The sequence below is a fragment of the Ascidiella aspersa genome, chromosome 9 (genome assembly GCF_963924565.1).
Source record: "Ascidiella aspersa chromosome 9, kaAscAspe10.2, whole genome shotgun sequence".
NCBI lineage: Eukaryota > Metazoa > Chordata > Ascidiacea > Phlebobranchia > Ascidiidae > Ascidiella > Ascidiella aspersa.
The window spans coordinates 22,728,993-22,754,880 of record NC_139455.1 but is presented as its reverse complement, the minus strand read 5'-3'; the positions used below and the strand labels follow the sequence as shown (position 1 = coordinate 22,754,880).

Below are 25,888 nucleotides of genomic sequence, written 5' to 3'. Positions count from 1 at the left end.
TAGCAATTCAGTGGCAAAGTTATTACAACATGATTAATTGCAGCCCTGAAGTTTGTAAAAAGATAATTTAAGCAAGTGTTGTTTGTGCACAGATATTTACAGAGCTACAGTTGCAGCACCAAATCGTGATCATGTAAACCTAATTTCAGTGTTGTAAACAGTCATTTTGAAATAACTAAAGTTCCAGTGAATCCCAATTAAAGTCATAACTAGGGCAAGTCAAATGCAAGTCAATTCCGTGTCATAAAAATAAAATGCTGGTAAACTCACCCAATTAAAGAATAACTCTTTATCAGCAAAGAGTAGGATAAATAACCAAATTTTAGAAATAATTGCTTGAGTAAAACATTTATTTTAGCCCATGTCAGTTGTCCAAATGACTAAAGTCAAGTCAGATTATTTGTCCGTAAGATTTTAGTCAAGTTGAATCTTTTCTTTTAAATCAGTGACTTCTGTAATTACAACTGCCTAATCCTAGTGACTGTGTCCCTGGTTCTTTAAGGCAATTATTTTCAACTCTGTTAACTTTTATAGAATTGGGAAAATATATGGGATGACATTTTTATTGCAATGATGCCAGATACACCGGGAAAGAACTGTTAAAATACTTTAATACATCTGTTGCTGTTTCTTGGTAATGGACAATTCGTCAGCTGATGTATATTTTTATTTTATTGACTGAATGTGATAGAAGATTGAAACGTTTTTATTAAGATGATGTTGATTTCCTTGACCTTTGAGTTTTTTTATCTACACACAAAAATTAAAGTTGATACCATTTCAGATATTTTAGCAAATATGGAAGACGAAAACTGGCATAGGCAATTAATTGATTTAATTTCTAGCTTGCCATTGCTGTATAATCAATATCACCCCGATAAAAAGAACAAACGTAAAATTGAAAGCGCATGGAAGAAAGTTGCCACAAAAATGAACTCCACAGGTTTTATAGCTAGTATTTAAACACATACTTAATGTCTATAATCTTTGTATATGGCCGTATTTGACTAATTCTAAATAGAGGAATCAGGTGGCACTGTATAAAGACAAATTGTACAATTTGTCTTATACAGTGCCACTTAATGTCTATATATTCTGACTTCAAATATTTTTTTTAGTTAAACACGAAAATGGAATAACCTGAGGAGTACATATGCTCGAAAACACAAAAAAAACACAGAAATTCCCAGTGGTTCAGGTTTTCAACCACCAGAAACATGGCCTTATTTTCAACAATTGAATTTTTTGGACAGCTACATAAAACATCGAAGGTATTTTCCTGCAATTTTGTAACTTGCTCTTTATGAAACTTATTTTTTTGCACCACCAAATCCAACTGTTTAATTAATGAAGCACCCTGTGGCTTTAGATCTAATCTTTCTCCAGCTGAAACGTTCAGTACTACACTTAATGGTGCAGTGAACTCTCCACTTCAATTTGAGCCACCAGACAGCCCCGAATCTGTAGATTCGAATGCAACAGAACCACATGCTAAACGGGCCAAAATGTCCTTCGACAGCAGTGAAGAAATTCAGGTTGAGTATAACATTTGCACTGAAAAATTATTGTATAATTACTAAATCCATTTTGTTGCAGAGTCAAATGTTAAGCGTGATACAAAAGTCCAATGAGATGTGGAAAAGCTTAGATGTGCCAACTAAAGACAAATTTGACCATTTTGCAGCATTTGTTGCAGCGGAGTTAAGGGAGAAAGCACCAAACGTTGCCGGGTTGTATATACAAAAAATCACGAATAATCTGTGTTCTGGCATTTCAGTGCAAGACACCGGTGTTTAAATGTATGTTATGTATTTTTTCTTCTTTTTACTTTCACTGCCATTCAGGGTTTTATTTCTGCCAAAGACTGTAATTTGTGTTCTTTTAAGTGGTATGTACTATTCTATTTTCTACAACATTTTAGTGTTTCTACTTTCTTTTTACTGCATTTTACCTATTCATTTGTGGTAACCTAATTAAATGATCTGTGAATAAAACAGCAGTACTTTTACTTTTCATTTATTATTAGGGTGTAAGGAAATTATGTTTTAGAACATCTAGTCTTGTTCATTTCCTTCAGTGTCCGAAAGTATAAAATTCAACTTATATGTAATGTGGCATACATATCGTAGCCGATGTTCGTTAGCGATGGGAGTTAGACAGAAGCCATTGGTTCATACCAGGGGCGTATCCAGAAATCCAAAAAGAGGGGGGGTCCCGAATTTTCAACTTCTGAAATTTTCCGTCTGACGTAAATGACGTCATAAAATATTGACAGGTATGACGTCATAAAACAGCGATTGTAATGACGTCATAAATAATAAAAAAATAATCAGAAACAGCCAATTAACGTCCAGCAAAAGCAAACTTTTAGACGCAAAACACAACGTCACACGTACATCGTTGACACTCCTGCCTGGCGCCAGCTGCGAAGCCGCTTAGTGTACAATCGTTAACTTCAGGAGAAAAACGAAAACAAGTCCGTGAAATATATGTGATCGATTTTGGTAAATCCATTTACGGGACTACGCTAAATTAAAAGCACGTCTTTCGCCACCTGCAATACTAAACGAAGATCGCTTTTCCCCGGTGATATTTCATTAGCGCAACATCTGCAAAAACGCCACTTCAATAGTTAATCTAGTTCAGTGTTTTTAACCTTGTTAACTGAGTACACACCTGGCGAGCGAAGCGAGCGCGATTTTTTTTTGGGGGGAAAAGTGGCATTGTTTAAATATCTTGCAAGTTTTTATTACATTGCCGAAAATAAAAATAAAAGAAATTTCCAATATTTTTGAATACGTTTTCCGTTTGGCCGCGGGGCACTTGGCAGCCTTCCACGGCGCAACGGTAGAGAAGCGCTAATCTAGTTCAATAGACAGCATCAAAACGTAAAAACCGGACGTAAAAAGAACATTCGCGCAAAGCGCGAAAATTTGTCGCCCTTACGTAGTTAAAATACTCAAAAAGTATTTAAAATGGACTCGTGTATAGTTTGTTAAAAAGGTAGCGGGCCCGATTAATTACAGCGACCGCTTGATTGACTGTTATTAATTGTCGAACACCGACTTGTTCATCAGCCAACCCGAACGAATAACGAAAAGCGAAAGACAAAAAAATATCCTGCGTTTACGGTCGACCAAACAAGAAACGAAAAAGGCGTTTTGCCTTTGATTTTGGTTTCGCATTAGCAAGACGTGTGACCCAATTACACTGAAAAAAACACGCAGCTTCGGACGGTGAGGTAAACCCTGACAAAAACGAACAATAAACGTTAATGTCACTTCCGAAAAGGGGGGGGGGTCCGAACCCCCCCCCCCTGGATACGCCACTGGTTCATACAGGTTCCTTGCAGCCCTTTGACGCCCGCTATTGTTAAAAAAAAAAGAAAGACCAAGAAAAATAAATCAAAATAGTGAAGCTCTCAAGCAGCTAACGACCATTTACTTTTGTGTTTTGTTATACTTCCTCTTTTTAAAGCCGAATATCGCTCGGAAGTTCGCACAGAAGATAGCAACAGTAAAAAGCGTAACATAGTCGGGACAGTATCGGCATATTTACATTGATAAATAACATATCGCGCGCATAAAAGGACGCAATTCACAAATGTTTTGCACGATTCGTTTTTGTGCACTCCAAAAAGTAATTGATCGCGGGAAAAAATACACGATATTCGTAGTTTAGTACTTAACCACGCACTCACGTTTTCCCAGTATAGACACGTAACAGGACACAAATAAAACAAGTGGTACAGGGTTTCCGTGGCCTTTTTGCAAAAAGTACATTGGTTAGATTCGGTTTTACCAAACGAATAAAGGGAGTCATTTGTAACAATTGCGCCCAAGTTAAACTTTATTTGAAAGCTTCTTAGTTTGTTTTCGATTGTTGAATTGTAGAGGTTGCGGTAAATTTTCTCCCATGGCAGACGTGCACTCCCGCAATTTAAGGTCCAGTGCCAGTTTAATTGAGCTTCGGGGGGAACGAGAATTGTTGTTTGTATTTTTTCGTAAACCGATTTGGTGGAGTTATACTGCTGGATAAATAATTTTAATGTTTAGGTTCTATACGATCGGAACGTTGTTGCGCTACCCGAATCCCATTCTTCTGGGAGACTCGATATTAATTTTATGAATTGGACAAAATCTGTGTTGTTAGGTGTAAAGTTAAATTTATTTACTAATGTGTCATATTGTAGATACTCGCCGTTTCTATTCAATAAATCCTGGTGAAAAATTATATTGGAATCTATAAGTGATGGCATAAAAAAAACATTTGAGCGGAATTTTACTTTTTGTTTAGCCAAAGCGGACGGCTGTTTGACTTTGTATCTATGATTTCCAGGAGTTGTTTCAACACCGTTATTGCGCAACGTAACGTTCGCATAGGAAGTATACGCCTTGTAATTGCATTGTTTGTTCCTATGTTCCCTTTAAGAAACGCTTCTAATCTGTTACCTTGGATAAAGGGGCTTTCGGTTTGTTCAAGTTTTTCTTTCAACTTAGCGCAATTTCCAGTTCGATGACAGTCCGCCTTGTGACAAGTAGTATTTTTCGAAAAGGAAAAGGGAGTCAAAATAGCTGCCTAAAGTGATAAATGGGGCGATTATTTTTTACTTATTAGAAATATATACTAACAACATATTGTTGTTTGACTGACTACCGGTCGAACACAAATCGGATATTTTTACGGGTTTATTTAAAACTCATATAAATGCTTATGAAAAGACAAGCAACTATAAAAATACCAAAGAAAAACAACATGCTGGTTATTTTCCAAAAATAATGGCAGAAAATTAACCAACTTGGCATATTATCGAAATAAGAAATTGGACAATTGCCCATCACAAGCGAAAAAAGACAGCAGTTCAATTCATTCGTTAAAATCCGAAATACACAACTACATAAAGCAAAAACTAAGTTCGAACTGAACCTACTGGGATAGACCTGGGTCGTGAATTTAGCCGTCTCGCGTATACACTATTGCTAGAAATGAACATACGATACAGTTAAAATGTCTTTGAATATATAATTCAATTTTTTTATAATAAACTTTAACCTGAACGACAATAACAAAAAGCCAATTATACTTTTTTCAATTTTAAAAAACAATTTATGCGCATTTTCAATGGATTTTGACTTGAAATAATTTTGACCTAGTGTGTAAATTTTGAGTTTTTTATCAGACAAAAAATAATCGCTTAAGTCAATAAATAGAAAGAAAGACACATGAAAGTGACACGTCATACCAGAAATTTAAAAAGGGGGGGTCCCGAATTTTCAACTTGGGGAATTTTCCGTCTGACGTTAATGACGTCATAAAATAGTGACGAATATGACGTCATAAAATAGCGATTGTGATGACGTCATAAATAATACCGCTTAGTGTGCAATCGTTAACTTCAGGAGTAAATCGAAAACAAGACAGTGAAATATATGTGATTGATTTTGGTAGATCCATGTACGGGACCACGCTAAATTACAAGCACGTCTTTCGCCACCTGCAATACTAAATGAAGATCGTTTTCCCGGGTGTTATTGGACCTTTTTAAGTGAGTGCACACCTGGCGAGCGAAGCGAGCGCGATCTTTTTGGTATAAGGGCATTTCTTTTAAATTTATTGCAAGTTTTATTACATTGCCGAAACTAAAAAAATAGAAATATATGTCCAATATTTTTGAATACGTTTTCCATTTGTACGCAACGCCCTTGGCAGCCTTCCACGGCGCAACGGTAAAGCAGCGCTGATCTAGTTGAAAAGACGGCATTAAAATGTAAACAAAACGGAAAATTTTTCGCACTAACGTAGTTAAAATAGTCAAAAAGTATATGAAATGGACTCGTATATAGTTAAGACGCAGCGGGCCCGATAAATTACAATACACCCGTGGGATGTAGGTTGCCGACCCCTGTCTTATACCAACATCTGATACTATCGCGGACAACAAACTGCAAGAAACATCAGCACCGCCTAACTCGACGTTATAAGCGAGAAGAAGGCGGATACCGCTTGATTTATTGTTGTTAATTGTCGAGCACACCCTTGCTAATTAGCCAACCTGAACGAAAAACGAAAGAGAGAAAAAATCCTGTGTTTACGGTCGACCAAATAGAAACGAGTGTTTGTTGAACTTACCATATTAATAACAGTTAAACTCAATATGAAATAAAATTTCCACAAATTGGTCAATTAAAGCAATATACATATTTTACAAGCTGTCACTTGGGAAGAAATATCTTAAAATGGTTATAATATTTAGTGCCAGCGAAGTCAGCAACAGTGTACGAAAAACGAACATTACTTCACTATACTCGCACAATTCATATGACAGACTAGATTCGTCCGAAATCGCCCTAGCTTTTCTGGATCAACTTTCCCGAAGGCACAAGATATAACAATATTAAAAACACATATGTTACCATCGTTGGGCGTTAGAATATCAAAAGAGCTGGATCATAGATACACACATGTTATTACAAACTAAAATAAACTTTTAGAGTGGTGTAAAACATCCTCGATTATCACAAAATGTCACTTGGCGCCACTTGTAATAAGCATATAAAAGTAAGGCAATTAGGATGGCAACCAAGCTAATAACACCTACAACAATTGCGCCAATTGTATCAGTGTTGCCAGGGGTTTCGGGGGACCAAGGGGGCACAGGTTTGTTTGGCGAGTCAGCTTCGGCCTTGACAGTTGTTTTGTAAGAGGAGGGCACATCAGTAGAAGTATGTGTAGTTGTACCAAAAGTGGTAGTGCGTCTAGTTGTACCTACATGGGAAGTTGCCGTGGCAGTGGTAGTAGTTGTTGGTTTAGTCGACGGCAGTTGGCTTGTCACAGCTGGACTAGCGACTGTGCAGTTTTTAGGGTCGTCAATGCAATTTGTTAGTGTGTTGCGACAACAGTTTGTCAAGGGGCCTGGGCAGGATTTACATTTGCAGTGCGGACTGCCAACATGATTATCGCAAAAAAAAGCTGCTTCACAGTAGGTTGACTTCATTCCCTGGTCCATGGAGATCATTTTCTGCCTTCCATAGACACATTGGCTACTGTCATTTTCCCGCACCAAAGATACATGTACAAGATTTACATCTTCATCCTGTTGCGATGGCTGGGAATAATGTTTAGCAGTCGTTCCTTTAATAGAAATAAATTGTTAACATTGTTTTACTTTTTTCGCATTATACAACGCATTTCCATCTGTGCAGTTTAAAATAGCTTTACAAACATTTATTTGAAAGACAAGCATGGAAAAAATGATTTAAATCAGTTTATCTCAAATTTGTTTGTTCAAGGAGAACAAGTGGAAGTTGGACAATATTAGGCTTCAATTTGTACCATTCTTTAAAAGGAGATTATATTACAGTGATTGCGAAACTGGGGCCAGCGGATGCCCTGGCTGTCCGGAGAAAGTTTTGCAGGGTTGGCTTAATAACAACTTTTAAATTCATTTTACTTAGCTGGAGCTTTGTATCTAGGCGCCACTACTTAATGTATTTGCCTAAACTTACGGCTTGAACTCCTACCATAGACCTAAAAAGTTTTTTGGTCAAATACACTGATAAAGGGTGGTTGTCTATGTCAGGGGTCGGCAACCCCTGGCACGCGCGCCATGTGTTTTTGTGTGACTGAGAAACCAAGCTAAAAGTGAACCTGATAGTTAACAATTCTAGGTATCGGTTGAAAAGCGTCAAAGTATATTCCAAAATAGCTAGGACAGTATTGTGTTTGTGACATTTTTTTTTTTTTGGGGGGGGGGGGGGTTAGGGTATCTTCACAGAATTTAACTTATGTATTTAGGTTTAATGGCATCTCCTAAGATCTATAAATTAGATGTCAGCTTATTCATAAATTAGATGTCAGATCACAGCAGGGCTGCGGAGTCAGACTCCAGACTCGAGACTCGGGTAAGACTAGGTAAAAAAGCCAGACTCGGGACTCAATGAAATTGCACATTTGGCCTAAGTCGGACTCGGGTTGCTTTTAACAGACTCTGGAGCCCTGGTTGCCGGGGCAAAGCCAAACATAGAAAAATGTTTGGCACACACAAGTTGTTCATATTTTGTGATTATTTATAAACTGGCACACTTAAAATGAAAGGTTGCCGACCCCTGGTCTATGTACTATAAACATTGAGTCTGCTACACATGACTCCTCTTCAGCCATTTTGCAAAGTTTGTTTGTGTGATAGACAAGAAATTAAGTAGAAGATAAACTTGCCATTATTGAAGCCCTATCCAAGCATTTACGTCTACCATCAAAGGGGTTACCCACTGTGAAAAAATAGCTGTGCAATATTAAATGTTGTCTAAACCTAAATAAATGACTTACCACAAGCCTGCGGTAGTTGTGAGGCAATGAGGGCTGTCTGAATAATTGAAAAGCAAATCAACCATGGTTGAATATTCTCTCTGAAAACAATATTGATAAATATGCAAGTTAATATGATTTTGAAAAACAATACATGACTTTTTCAAACTTAAATAAAAACGTTAAAGCTGAAACATTCAATAAAATTGACACATTAATCTGTTTTTGAATGTTTATGTGAAAAAAAACTTATACGATTATCAGTTTAAAAAAAAAATTTGCTATTTTTAAAACATAATTAAGTTTACAGATAAAACATATACAACTAATTAAAAGCTTTTTTTTCTTTAAATTTAACTTTATTTTATGAAATGATTTTTTCACCCGATCCGTTAGAAATTAGTGCAGTTTTAAGCAAAAGATCAACGACAATTAGGGCATCCAAAGGCAGAAAAGTTTGATTTTAAACCTTGAGGTCGTGGCAATGCACTAATTTGGACCTTTAGGTAAACTCCTGGCGTAGATAAATTAAAAATATTCGTTGAAAATTTACAAAAGATAACAAAAAATGCGAGATAGGATTACTAACAATTGACCCACCTAAACCCAAACGCTAACCCGAATTCTAACCCAAATAATGTGCAGTAATTTAATAATTATTTGAACGCTGGGGAAAAAAGCCTAAACTTGGATGGGCATAAGATAGTTTTATGTTCATTGTATATAGAATTGTTACGTCACAAGTTGAGGTATTAGGACCTGAAGCGTTATAATTATTAAATTAATGACATTATTTGGGGTGGGTGCTGGTTAGTGTTTGTGTGGGTCAAGTATTATTAAACTTAATCTTCTTATGCACATTTGTTAAGTCAAATTAGTGCATTGTCCAAGACCTAAAAGTCTAAAAGTAGGACTTTTTGATCCTTTGAATGCACTAATTGTCGTAGACCTTATTGCTTAGAACTGCACTAATTTCTGACAAATGGGGTGATTTTTTCTACCTAAAAAATATATTTTGACATATAAAGAATACATTAATACACAAAAGGACTGCATTGGTGTCTAGATGTTGTCATTCTCTTGTTCAGAGATATTTTTGCTGCAACCAGTAAACACAACTTAGTTTCCATTGTTTTACTTATTTGATATTAATGGCAAATAAAAAATAATAATCATTTTTTATTAACTTTGAAATCACTTGTTTAAAAATGGTCCCTTACTAAAAAAAAGCAAAATAAAACATGAGGAGACTAACCACATAAACTAGTGGTTATCAAACTAATAAATGTCGGTCAATTATTTAGGTCTTAACATATTGCCTTTAAAAAAGAAAAAACACAGTTGAAGAATGCAATTAGTTTGCCAAGTCAAAAAGTATTCACCCCAATTTAAACATATATAAAATTAAAAGTTTTAACATAATACCTTCCATCATTTACAAGTTTTTTTGAGGGCATCTCGAGTCGCATGAAAAGTAGGTTTATTTGGAACAGAAGAAATGCCAGACCTACTGCCACTAGCAAGTCTACCACCTTTTGCAAGACTTTTATGGTCTACAAATATAAATAGCAAACAGTTGCTGTAAAATTTCACATAAACAATTGAGGAAGTAATCAAACAATTGGTTAGCCTATTAGGTTGGCAGAATACTTCCTTTAGTTAGGAGATTTTTCACACAAAAACACTAAAAAAAGAAAAAAAAGTACAAACTATGAATAGATCACATTACAATGATACAAAAAATGTAATGTATTTTGTTCTACTTTGTTCATTCCTGCCACACAGTGCACACACATTCTCATGTACACAAACAAGGTAAAAAGAAATAGTATTGCTACCGGAACAATTGGTTTAGACACTCCAAACAGTGTAAAATTGAAACTCAAATCTTTTATAATTTTATAAAATACACAGACATCAATAAAAAAAGAAGAATATTAAAGTTTGGTTATAGAAGAAACAAAATGCTACTAAAGACATAGACAAAATAATAAAGTCAATTTTTTTTCTTTTTTTGGCCTAATAATGATTTTTAGGAACATATAGGCACTGACAGGCTGGCAGAATCTTGCTAGCCTTCTGGTGACAAGCATTTTGGACCTAAATTCTTCGTTTTTTTGGTCGCGCTCCTAAATTTAAATGAGGTGTCTGCCTAGGGAATGTATCAATCTTTCCATTTTTGGCTGACAAACAAGTCTATTAATAAGGCACATAATTTTTTCCGACATAAACAAATATATGAGGCATGCTAAAGTACAAACTGGGGCCTGGGGGTGCACATGTCTGCTTTTCTTATTCTAACTGTTTTACATAAAGGCTGTTTTCAGGTGAACTTATGTGGAAAGATGCAGCTCAAAATCAGTTTACAAAGAACAATTCTTAGGGTAAATTGGGATAAATTTTAATATATGTTGCTTGAAATATTAACAATATTTATAATCAAATTAAAAAGAAATTGTTTGCTAAAGTTAGAGTCACACAGCTAAGTGCAACATGCCATAGTATGCATAGTGGCTATGGGCTGAACAGCTATGCTTAAAAGAGATACACAATCATAGCCATACAGGCTTTTGTACAAAGCGCAAAATTGAAACAGCAAAAAATAGTTTAGGCCTTAGATGAAGAAGCATGGACGGTACATCTATTCCAATGTGAATGTCAGACCTGTCTATTTAACAAAGGCGACTATATCTATATATCCTAGAATAGGCAGTGCCTTTTCCTCACTCAACAACCTTCCTTGAATTTTCAACTTTTTTCAGAATGTCACTACAAAATTAAATTCTGTCAATTGTAGTTCGTAACATTCCCACATATTCCACATTTCAAAAATATATATGGCTAATTGTGTGTAGAAACAACAAGTTTTTTGTGAAATCAATCTTGGAAAAAAAAACAGTATAAAAATTTTTTTAACTTTTTTTTTCTTTTTAAATAATTTTTTTGCACCAATTTTTTCGGTTTTCTGACTCATTCTTCTGCCGACATGGTCGCCAAGTCGCCAGCATTCTGCCATACTTGGCACTGGTCATACCAAATTGTGTTTTCAATAATTTAATGGTTAATTTACACAATAATTGGCTTCAGTTTTTGGCGTTTGACACCAACCAATTAAGTCCAGTAGGTCTGAAAACAACTAGTTTTTGCTCAAGTTGGGTGTCAATCACCACTCGCCTGTGTGCAAAATTCAGCAAACAAGTCATTTTACATTGACTTAAGTCCCAGTCAAGTCATTTGTAAAACATCAAGTCCAAGTCCAGTGTTTTTAAATAAATAACAAGTCAAGTCATAATTAGAGCAAGTCAACTTCAAGTCAAGTCCTTGCTAAAAAATAAATTTTAAACTATTAAAATATTTAAATTTATATGATTATGAGCAATAACTGAACTAACAAATAAGGAAAACAGAACATATAGCAAGCAATTTGTTTTATGTGCTAAAATTTGGATAAATAGCTCAATTTTATAATCATTTGTTCAAAAGACTTAAATCAAGTCAAGTCATTTTTCCCAAATGACTAAGTCAAGTCAAGTCGTTTGAAAACAGTGACTTAGGTCATTACAACACTGCAAAATTAACCTCTAGTTTAGAATCCTACCACTTTTTTACAGTGAGGAATGGGACAGTACCAAAATAGATTGTCAGTAACTGCGAAAAACGCAACAATAAAATAATAATCTAAAGAACTTATTTTGTCGTACACAGGCAGTAAAGCAATGGTCTCTGGACTCGATAAATAACTAAACAATTGCTCATTATACAACAAATTTAGGCGCTGGTCTAGAATCCTACATCTAAAACCATACCAAAACACCAAGTTAAGTCAGATGGCACGTACTGTATGATGATTGATGAAATCAGGCGCAAGACATGAGTGTGGACGAGTGGTTGAATGGTTTAGAAGTGTGTGCTATTGGTCGACGCCATTATGTTGGAATGACTCAGCACATAGTAAGTAATGTTTATTTTTTTCCGTTAGCGCTTAAATTAAAATACTCAAGTAAGCTATAACAAAAAACAAATTCACGCGCGATACGGCCGGAGCAGCGAAGGGTCCAATGGACCTTCCAGTCAGCTGCACGGTTAAGGTAAAGGTAAAATTAAATTAACTTAAAATAAGGCAAAACTTTTTAACAAATATATAAATAGAGCACATAAAAATGTGAAAACATTACATGCGTTTTATACGTATGAAAATAACAACGAACGTTGTGAACATAACAACTCAGCAACACGAGGTTTGAGAGACAAGGTGCAGAAGCATAACAATAAATCGAAGCAATCAATGGCTATCATAAGCAGGAAAAAAGACAAGAAATCAGTGGCGGCTTATCAGTTGTCTTACAGGCAACAATAATGATTAGTCTTATCATATAAAAAAAGTGGACGCAACAAGAAAAGTAGACCGGCAGTAAACGGAGAGAGTAATTAAATCAGCTGGTGTTTACAAACAAATATAACACGTGCGAATATTGACCACCTCTTAAACTTCCATTTATGGACTCATGGCATATTTTTCAAGGTAATATTTTTTCAATTTACGTTTGAAGCTCCACGTATTACAAGTTTTAATTTCATCAGGTAATTCATTCCAGGTTTTAACTCCTTTGAACCGTAGTGATTGTTGCGATCTCATGCTTTTTGCCTTTGGTAAACAATAGTTGTTACCAGTGGCAAATCTAGTTTGGTGAGTATGAGTTATTACGTTGAAATAATTGTTGAATGTCCTGGGCAAATCATTCTGATAATATTTGTGGACAAATTTGGCAATTTGAGTAAGTAGGACGTCTTTAACTTTTAAAATATTTGTTTTTATGTAGAGTGGAGCTGGGGATGAAAAGAATGAACTACCAGTTATCAACTTTTTCATAGCGCAACCAATGGCACGCGTGAGCGGTTTTTGAAGCTCTGACGCCATCTTGAAAGGTTCCAAAAGTGCGTAAATTTTGCATTACGGCTTATGGGAGAGGTATCTTAAAATTGTCGTTATGGCAATATTTGGTGATTATTTTGCCAAATTTTAAGGGATTAGTGATGTATTGGTATGCTTGGTACTATACACAATAATAATAAAGCAGAATAACTTGATTTTAGCTCCTGCTGATGGAAATATACTTCGTTTTTACTGGCACCAGAAAATATTTTTTTTTATTGCAACAAGGCTACGTCAAGTTAGGTAAAATCAACTTATATGATATACAAATTTTTGGAATGGCCTTTTTGATCAGTCTAGTTAATGTATTTATTATGTACATTTAACTATGCTGGTTGGTAACGCTGTTCTGACAACAGCATTTCTTAGCATTTATTTTCGTATAATAGTAACAGCAGCAAGTAGTTTTAATTTTTACTATTTATTTGTACAGACAAACTGATGATGCCATTTATAGGCGAAATGCATATTTGTATTAAAGTTTTAGACCTTGCTGACTGATTTTTGTTCGGAGCGGTGCGCTTCTCAAGCTTTTATTAATAAATTTTAGAACTTTTATCGTCGGCATTATGTGTTCTGTTGGAGGGCCAGATTCTGTTGTTAATACACATACACAGAAAGTAGTGGTAAGGTTTAATTGAAACTATATGCATAAGTAGAATCAGGTATTTTATTTAATTGCTTTTAATATCTCATGGATGTACTGAATTAGTTGCTGTGTTTTATATGGTGTTTGTCTATGTCATCCACTAACAAACATTGGCCACCAGATGCCTTAGTGCTCTATGGTTAGACCCGTTTTCAATTTCAAAATGCCCTAGATTTATCCCTAATTAACAGTCGCTGCGGATTTAACGGCGAGCAAAGATCTTTCTGCGTTTGGTTTTCGCACGCTTTAAGAAATAGGTTGTCCACCCTTGGCTTAATAGCAGCATGGAACAAGTAGCAGTAGGGACATGGCTGCAGTTAGTAAGGTTACCACACGTCGACATGTCAGGGAATTTAGTGTTCAAATCCGCGCCAAGAAGCAACGCTAAAATGTGCTGAAAAGTCAGGATTTAGAAAACAACAGTAATAATTTCATAAATATTGTTTCCGGTATTAGGCCCAGTAACTCCATAAATTTGATCAAATTTTTGTTTTAGTTGATCATTTGATTTATATTTTCAATAAGTAACGCAATCGTCGGTCAAATACGTGCTAGCCTACGTCTATATTTTGTTTCGTCAATTGCCATTAACTGTTTCTTAACACATGTGTCACGACCAAGTTTCATTTCTTTTTAGGGAAGCAACAATTTATAATACCATAGCATTAAGACCAACGACATCATATAAAGCTAAATGCGCAGTAATATTAACCGCGGAATAAAGCCTAAACATGTAGGAATAAAATTAAACCTGTTGGAATAAGTGTTAAACCCACCGTAATGAGATCTATAAATGGCCTAAATAAGATTAAAACAGATAAGGGAGAGGGTATTTAACGATTGGGCGCCTCTGTCCTAGCATGCACCGTTCCGGAATCCGCTTCCTGAGTACCGGACTGTTTGTCCTCTGTTTTGGCTTCGAGTTGAGTTGAGTATAATGTGTAGGCCTATGGTTAGAATTAAGGTTAGGGTTGAAATTATCAGTAGCGTTAGTGACTAAGTTAGAGGTGGAGTTTGGGTTCAGATAAAAAAATTGTTTAGATTCAACGCTAGCCGTTTAAATATTGTTCCGATTGGTTTAGGGCGTTTTCTGATTTAGACGTTAGTACGTCTATTAGGTAGCCTAGTCCAATTTTGGTCTTTTTCCAAATTATTACGACGATGAAGTTATTCGAATCTCGGTCTTGTTGCTAGAGTCCATAACCCGACCGCAGATATATACGATGGCAAAAAAACAACAAACAAAATTGGATATACCGTAGTTGTTTTTTTATCGAAAGCTAATAATGCAAGCATTATATAAATAAGCATCATTTAGGCCAAAGCCTACAGTTAAAACACCTGCTTCGAAGCCTACAGTGGAAACACCTGCTTCGAAGCCTACAGTTGAAACACCTGCTTCGTGTTCGAAATGAACAAGAACACTATTAAACGTTGAAACATTTGGCCCCATCTCATTAAGCCCAATTGCACTTTGCTTGAATCTTATTTTATTATTTTAAAATATTTTTATTTAAAATAATTGCATGTGTACACCTTTTGTCTTGTAAACATGAACATTGCATAGCACGGAAGTTGCATGGTACAAAGGGTTGGACCCATGGAAAGGGGGGCCACAGGCTATGAAAGGTCGTGTACCAACTATTAAAGTGGTTCCTGTACACTGTAGGCCTACAGTCATACGGTTGTGTAGCTTATGGCCGTCACAGAGTGTTTGCAAAATTAGTTTATGTTTTCGTAAACAACCATCCCCTCATTAGGTAGGTCATTCTAATTTTTTTAGTATTGTGAATATTATTTGTGATTTCAGAACATCAGGAAGGTTTTAAGGGGTTGTTAATTTAATACAAATTTCGCTATTTGTGTGTATAGACGTAATGCAGTGTACCTTTTAAAAAAATTCCACTGCGCAAATATTTTTTATGGTGTACAAGAATATTGAAGGCCGAGTTGTCAGGGGCCGCGCCTGATTTATGTTTTTGTATGGGAGTGAGTCGTTAAAATTTTAAAGATGACCTCACAAAGCGTGACGTCATGAAAAAAATATTCTCAAGAAACTGGTATGCACAACCGCAATCGAGTTTAAATACGTTCAAGGATATTTAGCAACAGAGCGGTCGCGCGAAAAAATATCTGATTCTTTGGGTTAAATCAGTGGTCGGCAACCGCTGGTTCGCGGACCAGTACCGGTCCGCGAGCAGTTTGTTACCGGTCCGTAGCAGAGAAAACAAAATTTTTTTTTCAAACACGAACTGTACGTAAAACATCAAAAACAATTAAATGTATTTTTATATTTAAAACACATTCACTATCTTTTTAATATACTCGTTTTAATAAGTTTGATTGGTATGATAAAAAATCACAATTAGTATCAAACTATCGTGAGGTTTACAACAACTGTGCTGAGGCATACAGAACGCTCACGACATCCAAAAATGCGTATTTTTGTTACAAAATCCAACGTCTAGTACTTACAATATATCAAAAAATGGGATAAAACAGAATGTTTTTCATGTTTAAGCGTGCTCACCTTTAAGTGCAATGGAATATTAAGCAAAATGTCCCATAATGAAATAATTTATTATTTTGACAAAACTAGGAAAGGTTACGAAAAAAACGTATGCATTTTAATTCCTTTTAGCCTCTATAATTTTAGTTTTAGCCTCTATAAAAATGACAGAAAAAGCCAAAAAGCCTAATGATTTTTCTGACTTTAACCACGTTGAAAAAGTCCAGATTTGTCAATTTGTTGTCAAACAAGCCAATCTGGCAAGCCTTGTTCGTATGTCTATCCTATACTTTTTAGGTGTCGGTCTGTGGCTCGTACTTTTTATATTGCCATTATTTTTGTCGTTTTTATATTACGTAGGCTACCGGTAACTAATAAAAGTGTCGTGTAGCACCTGATCGAAAATGGGATCTGAAATACATCATTATAGGTTATACAAAGTGTGACTTCTTTCGAACGGATACTTTAAATATCCTTATTTTGACAAGCTAGTAAGAGTGTAGGGATCGGTAATGGTATATACAAGTGTAATTTAAGTAAAAAACGTAAAGGCCCAAGTTTTATTGAAATGAGCCGCGGGTTGGATTAAATTGCTTGGCAGGTTTCCAGTAAGTTCAATAATGCCTATATAGGAGCATTTCTTTGCGACAAAACAATTATAACGTTCAAATTAAAAAAAGTTGGAATAATTTTTCTTTACTGAACTTTTTTTTAAGGCCGGTCCGTGACAAAATTTCAGTTTAAAACCGTTCCGCAGTGCAAAAAAGATTGCCGACCCCTGGGTTAAATGACCAAACGTCCAAGACCACATGCGGCTTGTGACACGTTAATATTTTAAAGTAGGTATAAGGCACGCAGCAAGAATTTACAAACGAGTTCACCGCACTTACACTCTTAATAAAAGCACCGACAGAAAAAAGGCAAATACGGCACACGCGGGTACAACTAACACACAACCAGGGCGGATCAAGGTTTTTTTGGGCAGCATGGCAATTTTTAGGGATAACATCACATGTCAAACTATTATTTGTAAAAACACCGATGTTCTTGAGCGATCTCGTGTGCAAATTGAAACCAATTTATTAAAATAAATGCGATTTTTGGTTTAAATTGGTAGACGTTTAATTTAAAAGGGCCCGCGACGCATAAGACACATACAAGAGATTCGCATATTGTTTGAAGTAACACAATTTATGGATAATTTAAGAAAAACTGTACTTTATGAAGTTCATAAGTTCACACGGAGCAACATGCCATAGTATGCATGGCGTCTTTAAGCAAAACAAGTTTTCTTATGTAAAACTGGATAGTATAATTCACGCTAAAAATGTTTGTATTTTCATAGTAGAAATTGGCAAAAAGTATAGTTGGAGGGGGGTTATAGCCTGATGACCCCCTTCCCCATACCCTGGATCCACCCCTGTACACAACGATACTAAAAACTAATTTTTGTATCAAGAAACAGCACTGACACAATGAAATAATTGAAACAGTACACCACGATTACCCATAGGGGTAAATTTTCATTAATGCCAGTAAGAAGCACATTATATGGCTAAAACTTCAAAGAGTATTCAACATGCAAAGAGCCTGTTATAATGAACTTGCGAACAAAACGTTCGAATATACAAAATAAACATCACGAGAAACGAAAAAAAAAAAAAAAAACTTATAAGGGTACTACACCTACAAAACTTTTCAAACTCACAGTGTTTTATTGAACTTAAGTTATTAGTAACAGTTATACTTGAAATAATGATTGCATAAATTGGTCAGTTGAAGACTTGCCCATGTTTTACAAGTTATCACTTGGGGACGGATACCTGCTCAAAATTAAGTGCCAAATTAGATAGAAACAGTGTATGAACAACGACCATTACTTATTTATACTAAAAATAAATGGTCTGAAGATCATCAAGACGCACGCATACCAAAAAGAAAATATTTACACCAGGGGTCGGCAACCATTTACTAGTCGCGGGCTAAAGCGGAACTCAAAAAGGTTGTAGGCGAGCCTAAATTTTATTTTGTTGATTCTAATTTTGTAGCTTTTCAACAATTGAAAAATATAACGCGAACCTAGAGCTTTTTTTAGTTGAAAATGAGTATAATTATATTGAAGGATGCATAACGGTGTAGAAAAATATACGTTGGTCTGGTTTAAAATTTGAGTCCACACAGCGTCATTCCGGCCACAATAAAAAGGTGTAAAAAAATGCGTAAGGGGATCGCGATAGAATGTTTATGTATAGTCATGATGTGATTTTAATAGAACCGTTTTAGCTTTTGATGTTAGGTTCACATTTAAAGAGGCACCGAATTCTTGCGAAGCGCATTACAATGCATTTAGAACATACATACAGTAAGTTGGCGAAAGTTATACTGTTAATAGTATTGGAGTGTGCATAGCGCCGTTAAGTGGCTAAATATTTCTCGAAAACGTAAACCCACTAAATTTGAATTTATAAACATGATTCGCGAAAAATTTAACTCAAAAAACAGTTAAACTATAAAAAATGGAAGTGGGTTGGTGCCCATTTTGTAAACGAGGTGGGAGGGGCGGAGGTTACTAACCCCTGACACATACATTTCCGTATACTGCGAAAAGACAAAATAATCAGGAATAATATCACGACCACATCTTACGCCCGAACTTAGCGATGTGCTAAGTCATTTTTTTGGACAAAAAATAATTTGCCAGATCAAATAGCCACACTAGCAACGTTGCTTTGCAGCGACACTTCACAAAAGTGGGCAATTTCGAAGAACTCATTGTCCCGCAGAACTTTAATGAAATCCGCTGCAGTGGTTGAAGGGTTCTTCTGTTGCCATTTGGCTAAAGCATACATGGTCCTCGCCGCAGGCCCTTTTAACAGCATGAACATAGAGCAAATTTATTTTTTTTAGTAGCGGTCAGCAGCTAAGTTAAATACCATATGTTGAGAAAACTTGACGCCCCTTAGTGCGAGTATTGGTCTGTAAAAACCTTTTCTAAGATGAAGGTCAAATCCTGCCCCATAAACAGCCAAACCAACGTTTTTCAAGATGCTTTGCGGTATTTTAATTCGTAACCTAAAATAACATTTTCCAAACAATATTTTATGCTCAAAGCCTTATCACGTACCGTGTTCGGACAAGCGATCTATTTCTTGAGTTGTTAGCAGCAGGGTATGTCGAAACAGCTGTTGCTGTTCACTTTGAAGCAATTTCTTTTCAACAACTTTAAACACTGTAAAATCAATTAAAAAAATTACTTGAAAAGGCTAGTGGTGATTAGAGGTTCAGAAGAGCAGGGACGCCGGAGCGATTTTAGGGCAAGGGGGGCGATTTTTGGTAAGGGCAACATAGAGCGCAGGCGAGCGTAGCGAGCCGAAATATTGTGGGGTCCGGGGGTACTGCACCGCAAAAATTTTTGCGGCCACGCCCTCTAGATTGGCTTAAAATGGTACCAAATATGTTTTAACAAATGTCAACCATGTCATTTTACAAATATTTTTGCATTTTTCCGTAGCTAAAAGGGCACTTTCCACCCCCCCTCCCTTGCCCCCCTTAGCAAAGGGCAGGAGGGACGCTTGCTTTATTCGCAAGTTTTTAATCACAAGCAAACGATATACTGACAGCTGTTATTATAAGCAAAATCACCTTTGTCAAGTTTTTGACGTTCAGAATTCAAGTTCATGTAGGTTGGATTTTCTGAAAACATAAACATAATCAAAATTAAAGGATAATCCTAAAGAGAAAATTTACTAATAATAAAATGCATAGATTTTATCAGACATATTAGGCAAAAATCAAGTTTACATCCTAAAGACACAATAAGTTTGGCTTATAGTAGGGGTCTTACAATAAATTACGTAAGCATGATAATTCTATGAAACTAATCTTGAAAGAATGTTACAATATGAGAGTTTCATATTTACCTAATGAACGACTAACAAGTTTTTTTAACAAAACTGTACTATTAATCGCCGGAAGGTATTTCTGCTATTAAACAAAATATTTTTTCTACAAGAGTGTAGGTAATTTAGTTTACCAGCTTTGGAATTGCAAACAAGTGTTAAACATGTTGTTACCAGCACGAATAATATCATCCCTGTTCCCTCTTGCTTCAAAAGGAGTTGCTTCTGTGATAAGGAAAACACAGTTACATGAGCAAAATCGCAAGTTATCATTCATTAAAATGAAAAAAAATGGTCAAGTCTGTTGACCTATTCGCTCCTATGTTTACCAATCTCTTGATGTTTTATGCTACAGCAAGGGTGGGCAACATTTTTCAAGTCGCGGCCAAACCCCATCTTAGCAGGTCTCTATGTGCCATTAATGTTTTTTAAATGACTTTAGTTTAGATAAGCTATTACATTATTAAATTAAAACACCAATATACATAACAATAGTTTACAAAACAAATATGTTGTAGCGACACCCAACAAAAATATATAGGTAAGGCAGAAGTTTTTTTAATAAAGAAATTAAAAAAAAATTTTAGGTGCAAATAAATAAGGTACCCACTATTTTTAGGCTCTTCGTCCATGTTCACATATTGTGTAGTTTCATCTTAAAGTAGAAATAAAACAAAACAATATTTAAGTCTAGCACTCTATGCATGAATTTGTAATGTAGCTTAAAAATGAATGTTAAAACCAAAAAGATCGAGTAGATCAAGATAATGTTGACCTACTCAACCTTTTTGGCTTTGCAATTTGTTATCACTATATATATGAGTTTTTTTTTTTGGTGAATAAAACTGTTTAACACCTGTAAAATTATGATGATGTCTTCAATTTTTAAATAATCTTTAGAAAAAAATAACAAAAACGTAACTCACCAATCGACAAGGAGCTTTGTTTATGTGACTTATCCTTCTTTAATGTTGAATCTTCTGAAAGAGTGAATTTATTTACATGAGTTTCATTTAAAAGCTATTTACATTTTATATCTGAAATACACTTTATATTACCTTTTAGATTAAAATATTCATAACAGAGATTAATACTGTTTGTTTTGGTATTTATAATGTAAAATAGGCAGCGTCTGGTATTTCGCCAATTGTTTTAAAAAATTCCAAAACCAAATAAAACGTTAGATGAATAACTGAAGTCAATGCGAAATTATAATACTGAATTTAAAAATTAATTCTTACAAAATTGTAAGGCAATAGTTTTTTGAAAAGTGTATAAATTTATTTAAGTTAAATAGGAATTTTTTTATAATAACAATCAAATAAAAATATAATGAAAAAGTAAAAGCGGTCACTAAAAATAAAATCATCAACAAAAAGCGTTGGCAATTTTAATTAAATCAAACCTTTAAAATTTTATACAAAATATTAATGTCTGTAAAGCTGGAAAAAAGTCAGATAACTACCACTTTTAGTGTCTTCCTCCATATTCACATACAGTATTTTTTTATCTGAAACTAAAATACAATAAAGCTCTTACCTACTTTACTGGAATATTTTTATATTTAAATACTTCTATAAGACATATTTTATTATTAAAATAAAATTATTTTTAAAATACCTCTGAAGGCTTACTACAGTACTCTACTGTAATGTTCAGAATTAATTTTGGCAACAATAATAATAAATTGTTACATTGGCCTTACCTATAGTCCCATTGCTGTGTTTACAAGATACATTTTCCTTTGATGTCGGATCTCCTAAAATTGTGTAGTGTTTTAACACAAAAAACATTTAAAAGTGCAGTAAGGATTTATTCTTTATGTGAAATATCTTTTCTCGTTTTAACTAATGAAAAAAGCAAATCATTTTTTAACAAAACTTGTGTATATTGTGAAAATAGGTAGGGCTAAAAAGTTTAAAAAATACTTTTAAAATTAGCAATATTTTAAACACTTTTAGTGTGATCGAATCTTCTGAAAAATTCAAAAATGTTTCTCAAGCTGGAATGGTTGCTCTATCTTTGATTTAATTATCACAGGTGCCAAAAATAAAATGGAAGTGTCTCATTTTGAGATTTGTAAATAAATTTAATATCTAAAAAAAGATAGCACAAGTAGGAATGAAAAAAGGTTTCTTTGACCACATATGTTTTTGAATACTGTTAATAAACAATTTATTTCATACTTTTTGATGTAGTGTCAAATTCCTGTCCTTGATGTTGTAAACATTAGTTGGCAACACAACTTTTTCCTACCTTTTGATGTAACACAGCGTTTGTGTGATTTTTCTTCTTCCATAGGCATGCTGTATTCATCTAGAATAGGGGTTCTTAAACTGGGCTCCATCAACCCATTGAGGGTACGTAAACTCGTTTTAGGAGGTCCATGAAAGGCTAAGTGAAAGATCAGTGTGTATTTAAGAAGAAATCATTTTTTTAAAGAAAGAGGTTTAATTAAAATAAATAGTTTTTGAACTGAATGCATTCAGTCTCAATTTTACTTTCACATTTTTTGGACCGAAAACAGCAGATTTCCAAAGTTCATTTGTATTTTGATATAAATTTATGACGTCATCTCCTAACGTGGTCCATACAAAGCAAAAAAAAATTTAGGGATCCGCGGTAAAAAAAGTTAAAAAAACCTAAAGAAGTACCAATACACTTTTTAAAATTAAGAATGGGTGTAATATTTATTGTCATTTAGATTGAATACCAGAGGTTCCAAAAATTAACTTAAAAGAATAAATTTAAAAACAAAATGAAACAAGTTAAATCATGTTGACCCTTTATAAACATGTACCTGGTTGAACTTGCTTATTATGCAGTGCTTTTTTCTCCTTAAGGTCATTTGTGTGATGTTGCGAAAAATTATCTGAAAACAAATAATAAATTAATAATTTATTATTTTGTTTGTTTTAATGTAATTATACGTAAAAACACATACCTTTAAGATACACTCTCAAAATGACCACTATAAAGGTAATAATTAGAGCAGCTGCACCAATGGTACCAATGATAGATACGAGACAATCACATTGAGACACATTTTGTGAGAGATTTATATTAGGGCCGACTGGTTCTTTTTTGGTGGTTTTCGTTGTTGTTGATGTTTTCTCTGTGAAATAAAAGTAAAAACTTAACTTCCTTACATTTTAACCGTATTTTCTTTAACCGCATTTCTTTTGGCCAATAACAGCATCAAAAAGAATGCCACCACTAAACATAAAGAAAATAGATTACTATTTCGGCTGATAAGACCTAGTGATTAATATATTTAAGTGAAAAACCAATCATGTTTACCCATGGTCGTGGTAGTTTTTGTTATAAGTCTGTGTGCAACAGGTGTTACTACTGATGCAGGACAATTGTTTCCTTTGCTCTTCTTACATCTGTTGTCACTGTGATACCAGCCGTCTTTGCAACCACACTATGACCAATAAGAAAGGGGAATTGATAACATAAAAACACTAAGCACTATAATCGAGTTTACAAGTGTGAAAAATTCATACACACAAGCTTAACATTTTATATACTCTAGCTTAACAAAATATGTCAGCCTAATCAAGGTTTGCGTGCACATACAGTCCAAACAAAGTACCTTTATACAGCAAGTCGGCGCTGATTTATTGTCAAAATAGGATTAAGAACTTTGACACTTGCCACGGATACAGCAATACCAGCTAATTGATTTGCTTACCACATTGGGTTGAGTTTTGTCTCCAGAATACAGGAGAAATTCGCCTTCTTCATCACACCATTTCTGCTCCTTGCAAATATGGTTCATTGTCCATCTACATATGAAGGGCATGTTATTAATTTTTTTAAACACATTGTTATATTGTGCCTTAATTAAACCACCGGTATTTAATCACAGATATTTATACAGAATAAATTCTTGGGATATTTTAGGTTATAGACAATAGAAAACAAAAAGGCGAATAAAATAATAATAATCATACATATGAGATAACTTTGTTATTTGTTGCTCAAAGATAAAAAACATTTGACATACGATTCCATGTAATATCCATCGCTGCATTCCACACAGTCTGGAAAGGTTGGGCTTCCATCTGTAGATAAGTCGCACGATCTTGCCTTATCATAAATCCCATCTATGCGGTATCCCGGCGGGCACAAACAACAATTCCTGCCAGCTATCGTTGGATGGGGATAGGTTGGAAATTCAGCGCACAAAACGGTGGGTGTGAAAATGATAGAAAACCACAAACAAATCATCATCTGGTAGAATAACTTTAAAATTAACAAGCTAAATTAAAATAAAAAATTGTGTTACTCAAAAAAAAAACGCTTCTTCAAAAAAGTGGTCCAAATGTGTTTTTTCATTAAAAAATGTCTCTGCCATGTTTCTTATACCCTGCTTTAAAGTTTTTTGTTGTTTTAAGAAATTGAAGCAAAACAGTTCTTTTTTTTGTGGGAAAACATTTGGGGAATAACCTAATGGTGACCAAAGCCTCTATTGAAATCAACATGGACGCCATCTTGTTTCCCAAATGACAATACTACGCTTATGGCAGAAAAGCAAAAAATCGCATTTATTAAAGATCTTGCCCGATTAAAAACATTTGGATGATTGGCAATAATTAACTCTGGTTAAACTAAATATTTTAGATCAGAATAAAACAGTAACTAATGTAAAGTGTGATGAAAATAAAGAAAATGTTTGATTATTACTATTGGTTGGACAAGCGTGTAAATTTTAAATTAACTGTTCCTGTTTATAGCCTGCATTAAGGAGACCTAGTACGTTAAAAAACTTTGTTGTCCATTGGAATTAACTCTTAAATATACTGATTTGGTAATGGATAAGAGCTTTACGTGTGTTGTAAGCAAACTTTTATTTCCCATCTAGTTACAGCAGGATTATAACTTGATAATAGGCTTATAAAAACAAATTTTTTTTGTCTAAATAAAATTTTTTTTGTCGAAATTTGTCTAAAAATGAAACGATTTTGAAAACTGAATTTATGGACGACCTATCTCTGAAGGTGAATCGCACAGTGTCTTCTGAGTTCTGTTCTGGGTCAACCTTTGCAGCATAGTTTTCTGTCTGACAAGACTTCTGTAGTTATTGGCATAAGTTTGCTCTATGAAGTTTAAACTGAGTGGCACTTGTACAGCAGAACACTCCTGGCAAAGGGTGTGACCAAAGCAAGCATCAAATAATAGAACAAACTCCTGTACAGAGGGTGTGGCAAAAGCAAGCACCAAGAAAAGGAAAATGGAACAAATAGACCCTATCACTAGGAATCAATAATCAACTGAGGATAATGGTAGTTTTATCCCACACCAAGCTGAAGTTTCTATTTTTGTGGGTTTACCTTGTTAGCTATGCTTGTTAACAACAAAGTCTATTGCAACTGACTTTATTCCACCCTACTTATGTAGTAATTTGGTTTCCCCTTTTTCAGTTGCAATTTGCTTTAGTAATGGGCCCTTTTACATGTGAGGTTCGGTTGCAATTATTCTGGCGCAATGTTAAATAACAATCAATTGGGGTGGGCAATTATTTTTAACCGCGGGTCGCATGAGAAACTTAAATGTTGTGGTGGGCCCGGTCAAAAATATGATCTGAA

At 34.7% G+C, this 25,888-nt stretch overlaps 3 protein-coding genes across 3 annotated transcripts; 1 reads left to right on the top strand and 2 right to left on the bottom strand.

Annotated features, from left to right (window-relative positions):
• Positions 1-798: 798 nt before the first annotated feature.
• On the top strand, positions 799-1,922 carry LOC146133649 (uncharacterized). The gene is made up of 4 exons (XM_083397814.1): positions 799-943; positions 1,130-1,271; positions 1,370-1,535; positions 1,597-1,922. The coding sequence occupies exons 1-4, from the start codon at positions 799-801 to the stop codon at positions 1,795-1,797; spliced, it is 654 nt and encodes a 217-aa protein (XP_083253940.1). The 3' UTR covers positions 1,798-1,922.
• Positions 1,923-4,686: 2,764 nt separating this feature from the next.
• LOC146133648 (uncharacterized) lies at positions 4,687-12,212 on the bottom strand. Its single transcript, XM_083396913.1, has 4 exons — positions 12,143-12,212; positions 9,730-9,857; positions 8,326-8,405; positions 4,687-7,131 (listed from the first exon to the last, which is right to left on the bottom strand). The coding sequence occupies exons 2-4, from the start codon at positions 9,771-9,773 to the stop codon at positions 6,488-6,490; spliced, it is 768 nt and encodes a 255-aa protein (XP_083253039.1). The 5' UTR covers positions 9,774-9,857; positions 12,143-12,212; the 3' UTR covers positions 4,687-6,487.
• A 5,005-nt stretch (positions 12,213-17,217) lies between these two features.
• LOC146133647 (uncharacterized) lies at positions 17,218-24,524 on the bottom strand. Its single transcript, XM_083397813.1, has 14 exons — positions 24,307-24,524; positions 23,992-24,085; positions 23,595-23,721; positions 23,239-23,409; positions 23,095-23,166; positions 22,551-22,688; positions 22,000-22,053; positions 21,760-21,810; positions 21,221-21,274; positions 20,905-20,949; positions 20,469-20,519; positions 20,038-20,088; positions 19,520-19,624; positions 17,218-19,261 (listed from the first exon to the last, which is right to left on the bottom strand). The coding sequence occupies exons 1-14, from the start codon at positions 24,312-24,314 to the stop codon at positions 19,098-19,100; spliced, it is 1,185 nt and encodes a 394-aa protein (XP_083253939.1). The 5' UTR covers positions 24,315-24,524; the 3' UTR covers positions 17,218-19,097.
• Positions 24,525-25,888: the final 1,364 nt, after the last annotated feature.

Coding starts and splice junctions, on each gene's coding strand:
- LOC146133649 (XM_083397814.1), top strand. CDS start 799: ATGGAAGACGAAAACTGGCATAGGCAATTAATTGATTTAATTTCTAGC. Junction 944..1,129: donor CACAAAAATGAACTCCACAG/GTTTTATAGCTA, acceptor GTTAAACACGAA/AATGGAATAACCTGAGGAGT. Junction 1,536..1,596: donor ACAGCAGTGAAGAAATTCAG/GTTGAGTATAAC, acceptor ATTTTGTTGCAG/AGTCAAATGTTAAGCGTGAT.
- LOC146133648 (XM_083396913.1), bottom strand. CDS start 9,773: ATGCGACTCGAGATGCCCTCAAAAAAACTTGTAAATGATGGAAG. Junction 8,406..9,729: donor AAACTTGTAAATGATGGAAG/GTATTATGTTAA, acceptor TATTGTTTTCAG/AGAGAATATTCAACCATGGT. Junction 7,132..8,325: donor ACAACTACCGCAGGCTTGTG/GTAAGTCATTTA, acceptor TTTCTATTAAAG/GAACGACTGCTAAACATTAT.
- LOC146133647 (XM_083397813.1), bottom strand. Junction 23,722..23,991: donor ACAAAACTCAACCCAATGTG/GTAAGCAAATCA, acceptor TATTGGTCATAG/TGTGGTTGCAAAGACGGCTG. Junction 21,811..21,999: donor ACACAGCAATGGGACTATAG/GTAAGGCCAATG, acceptor ATTGTATTTTAG/TTTCAGATAAAAAAATACTG.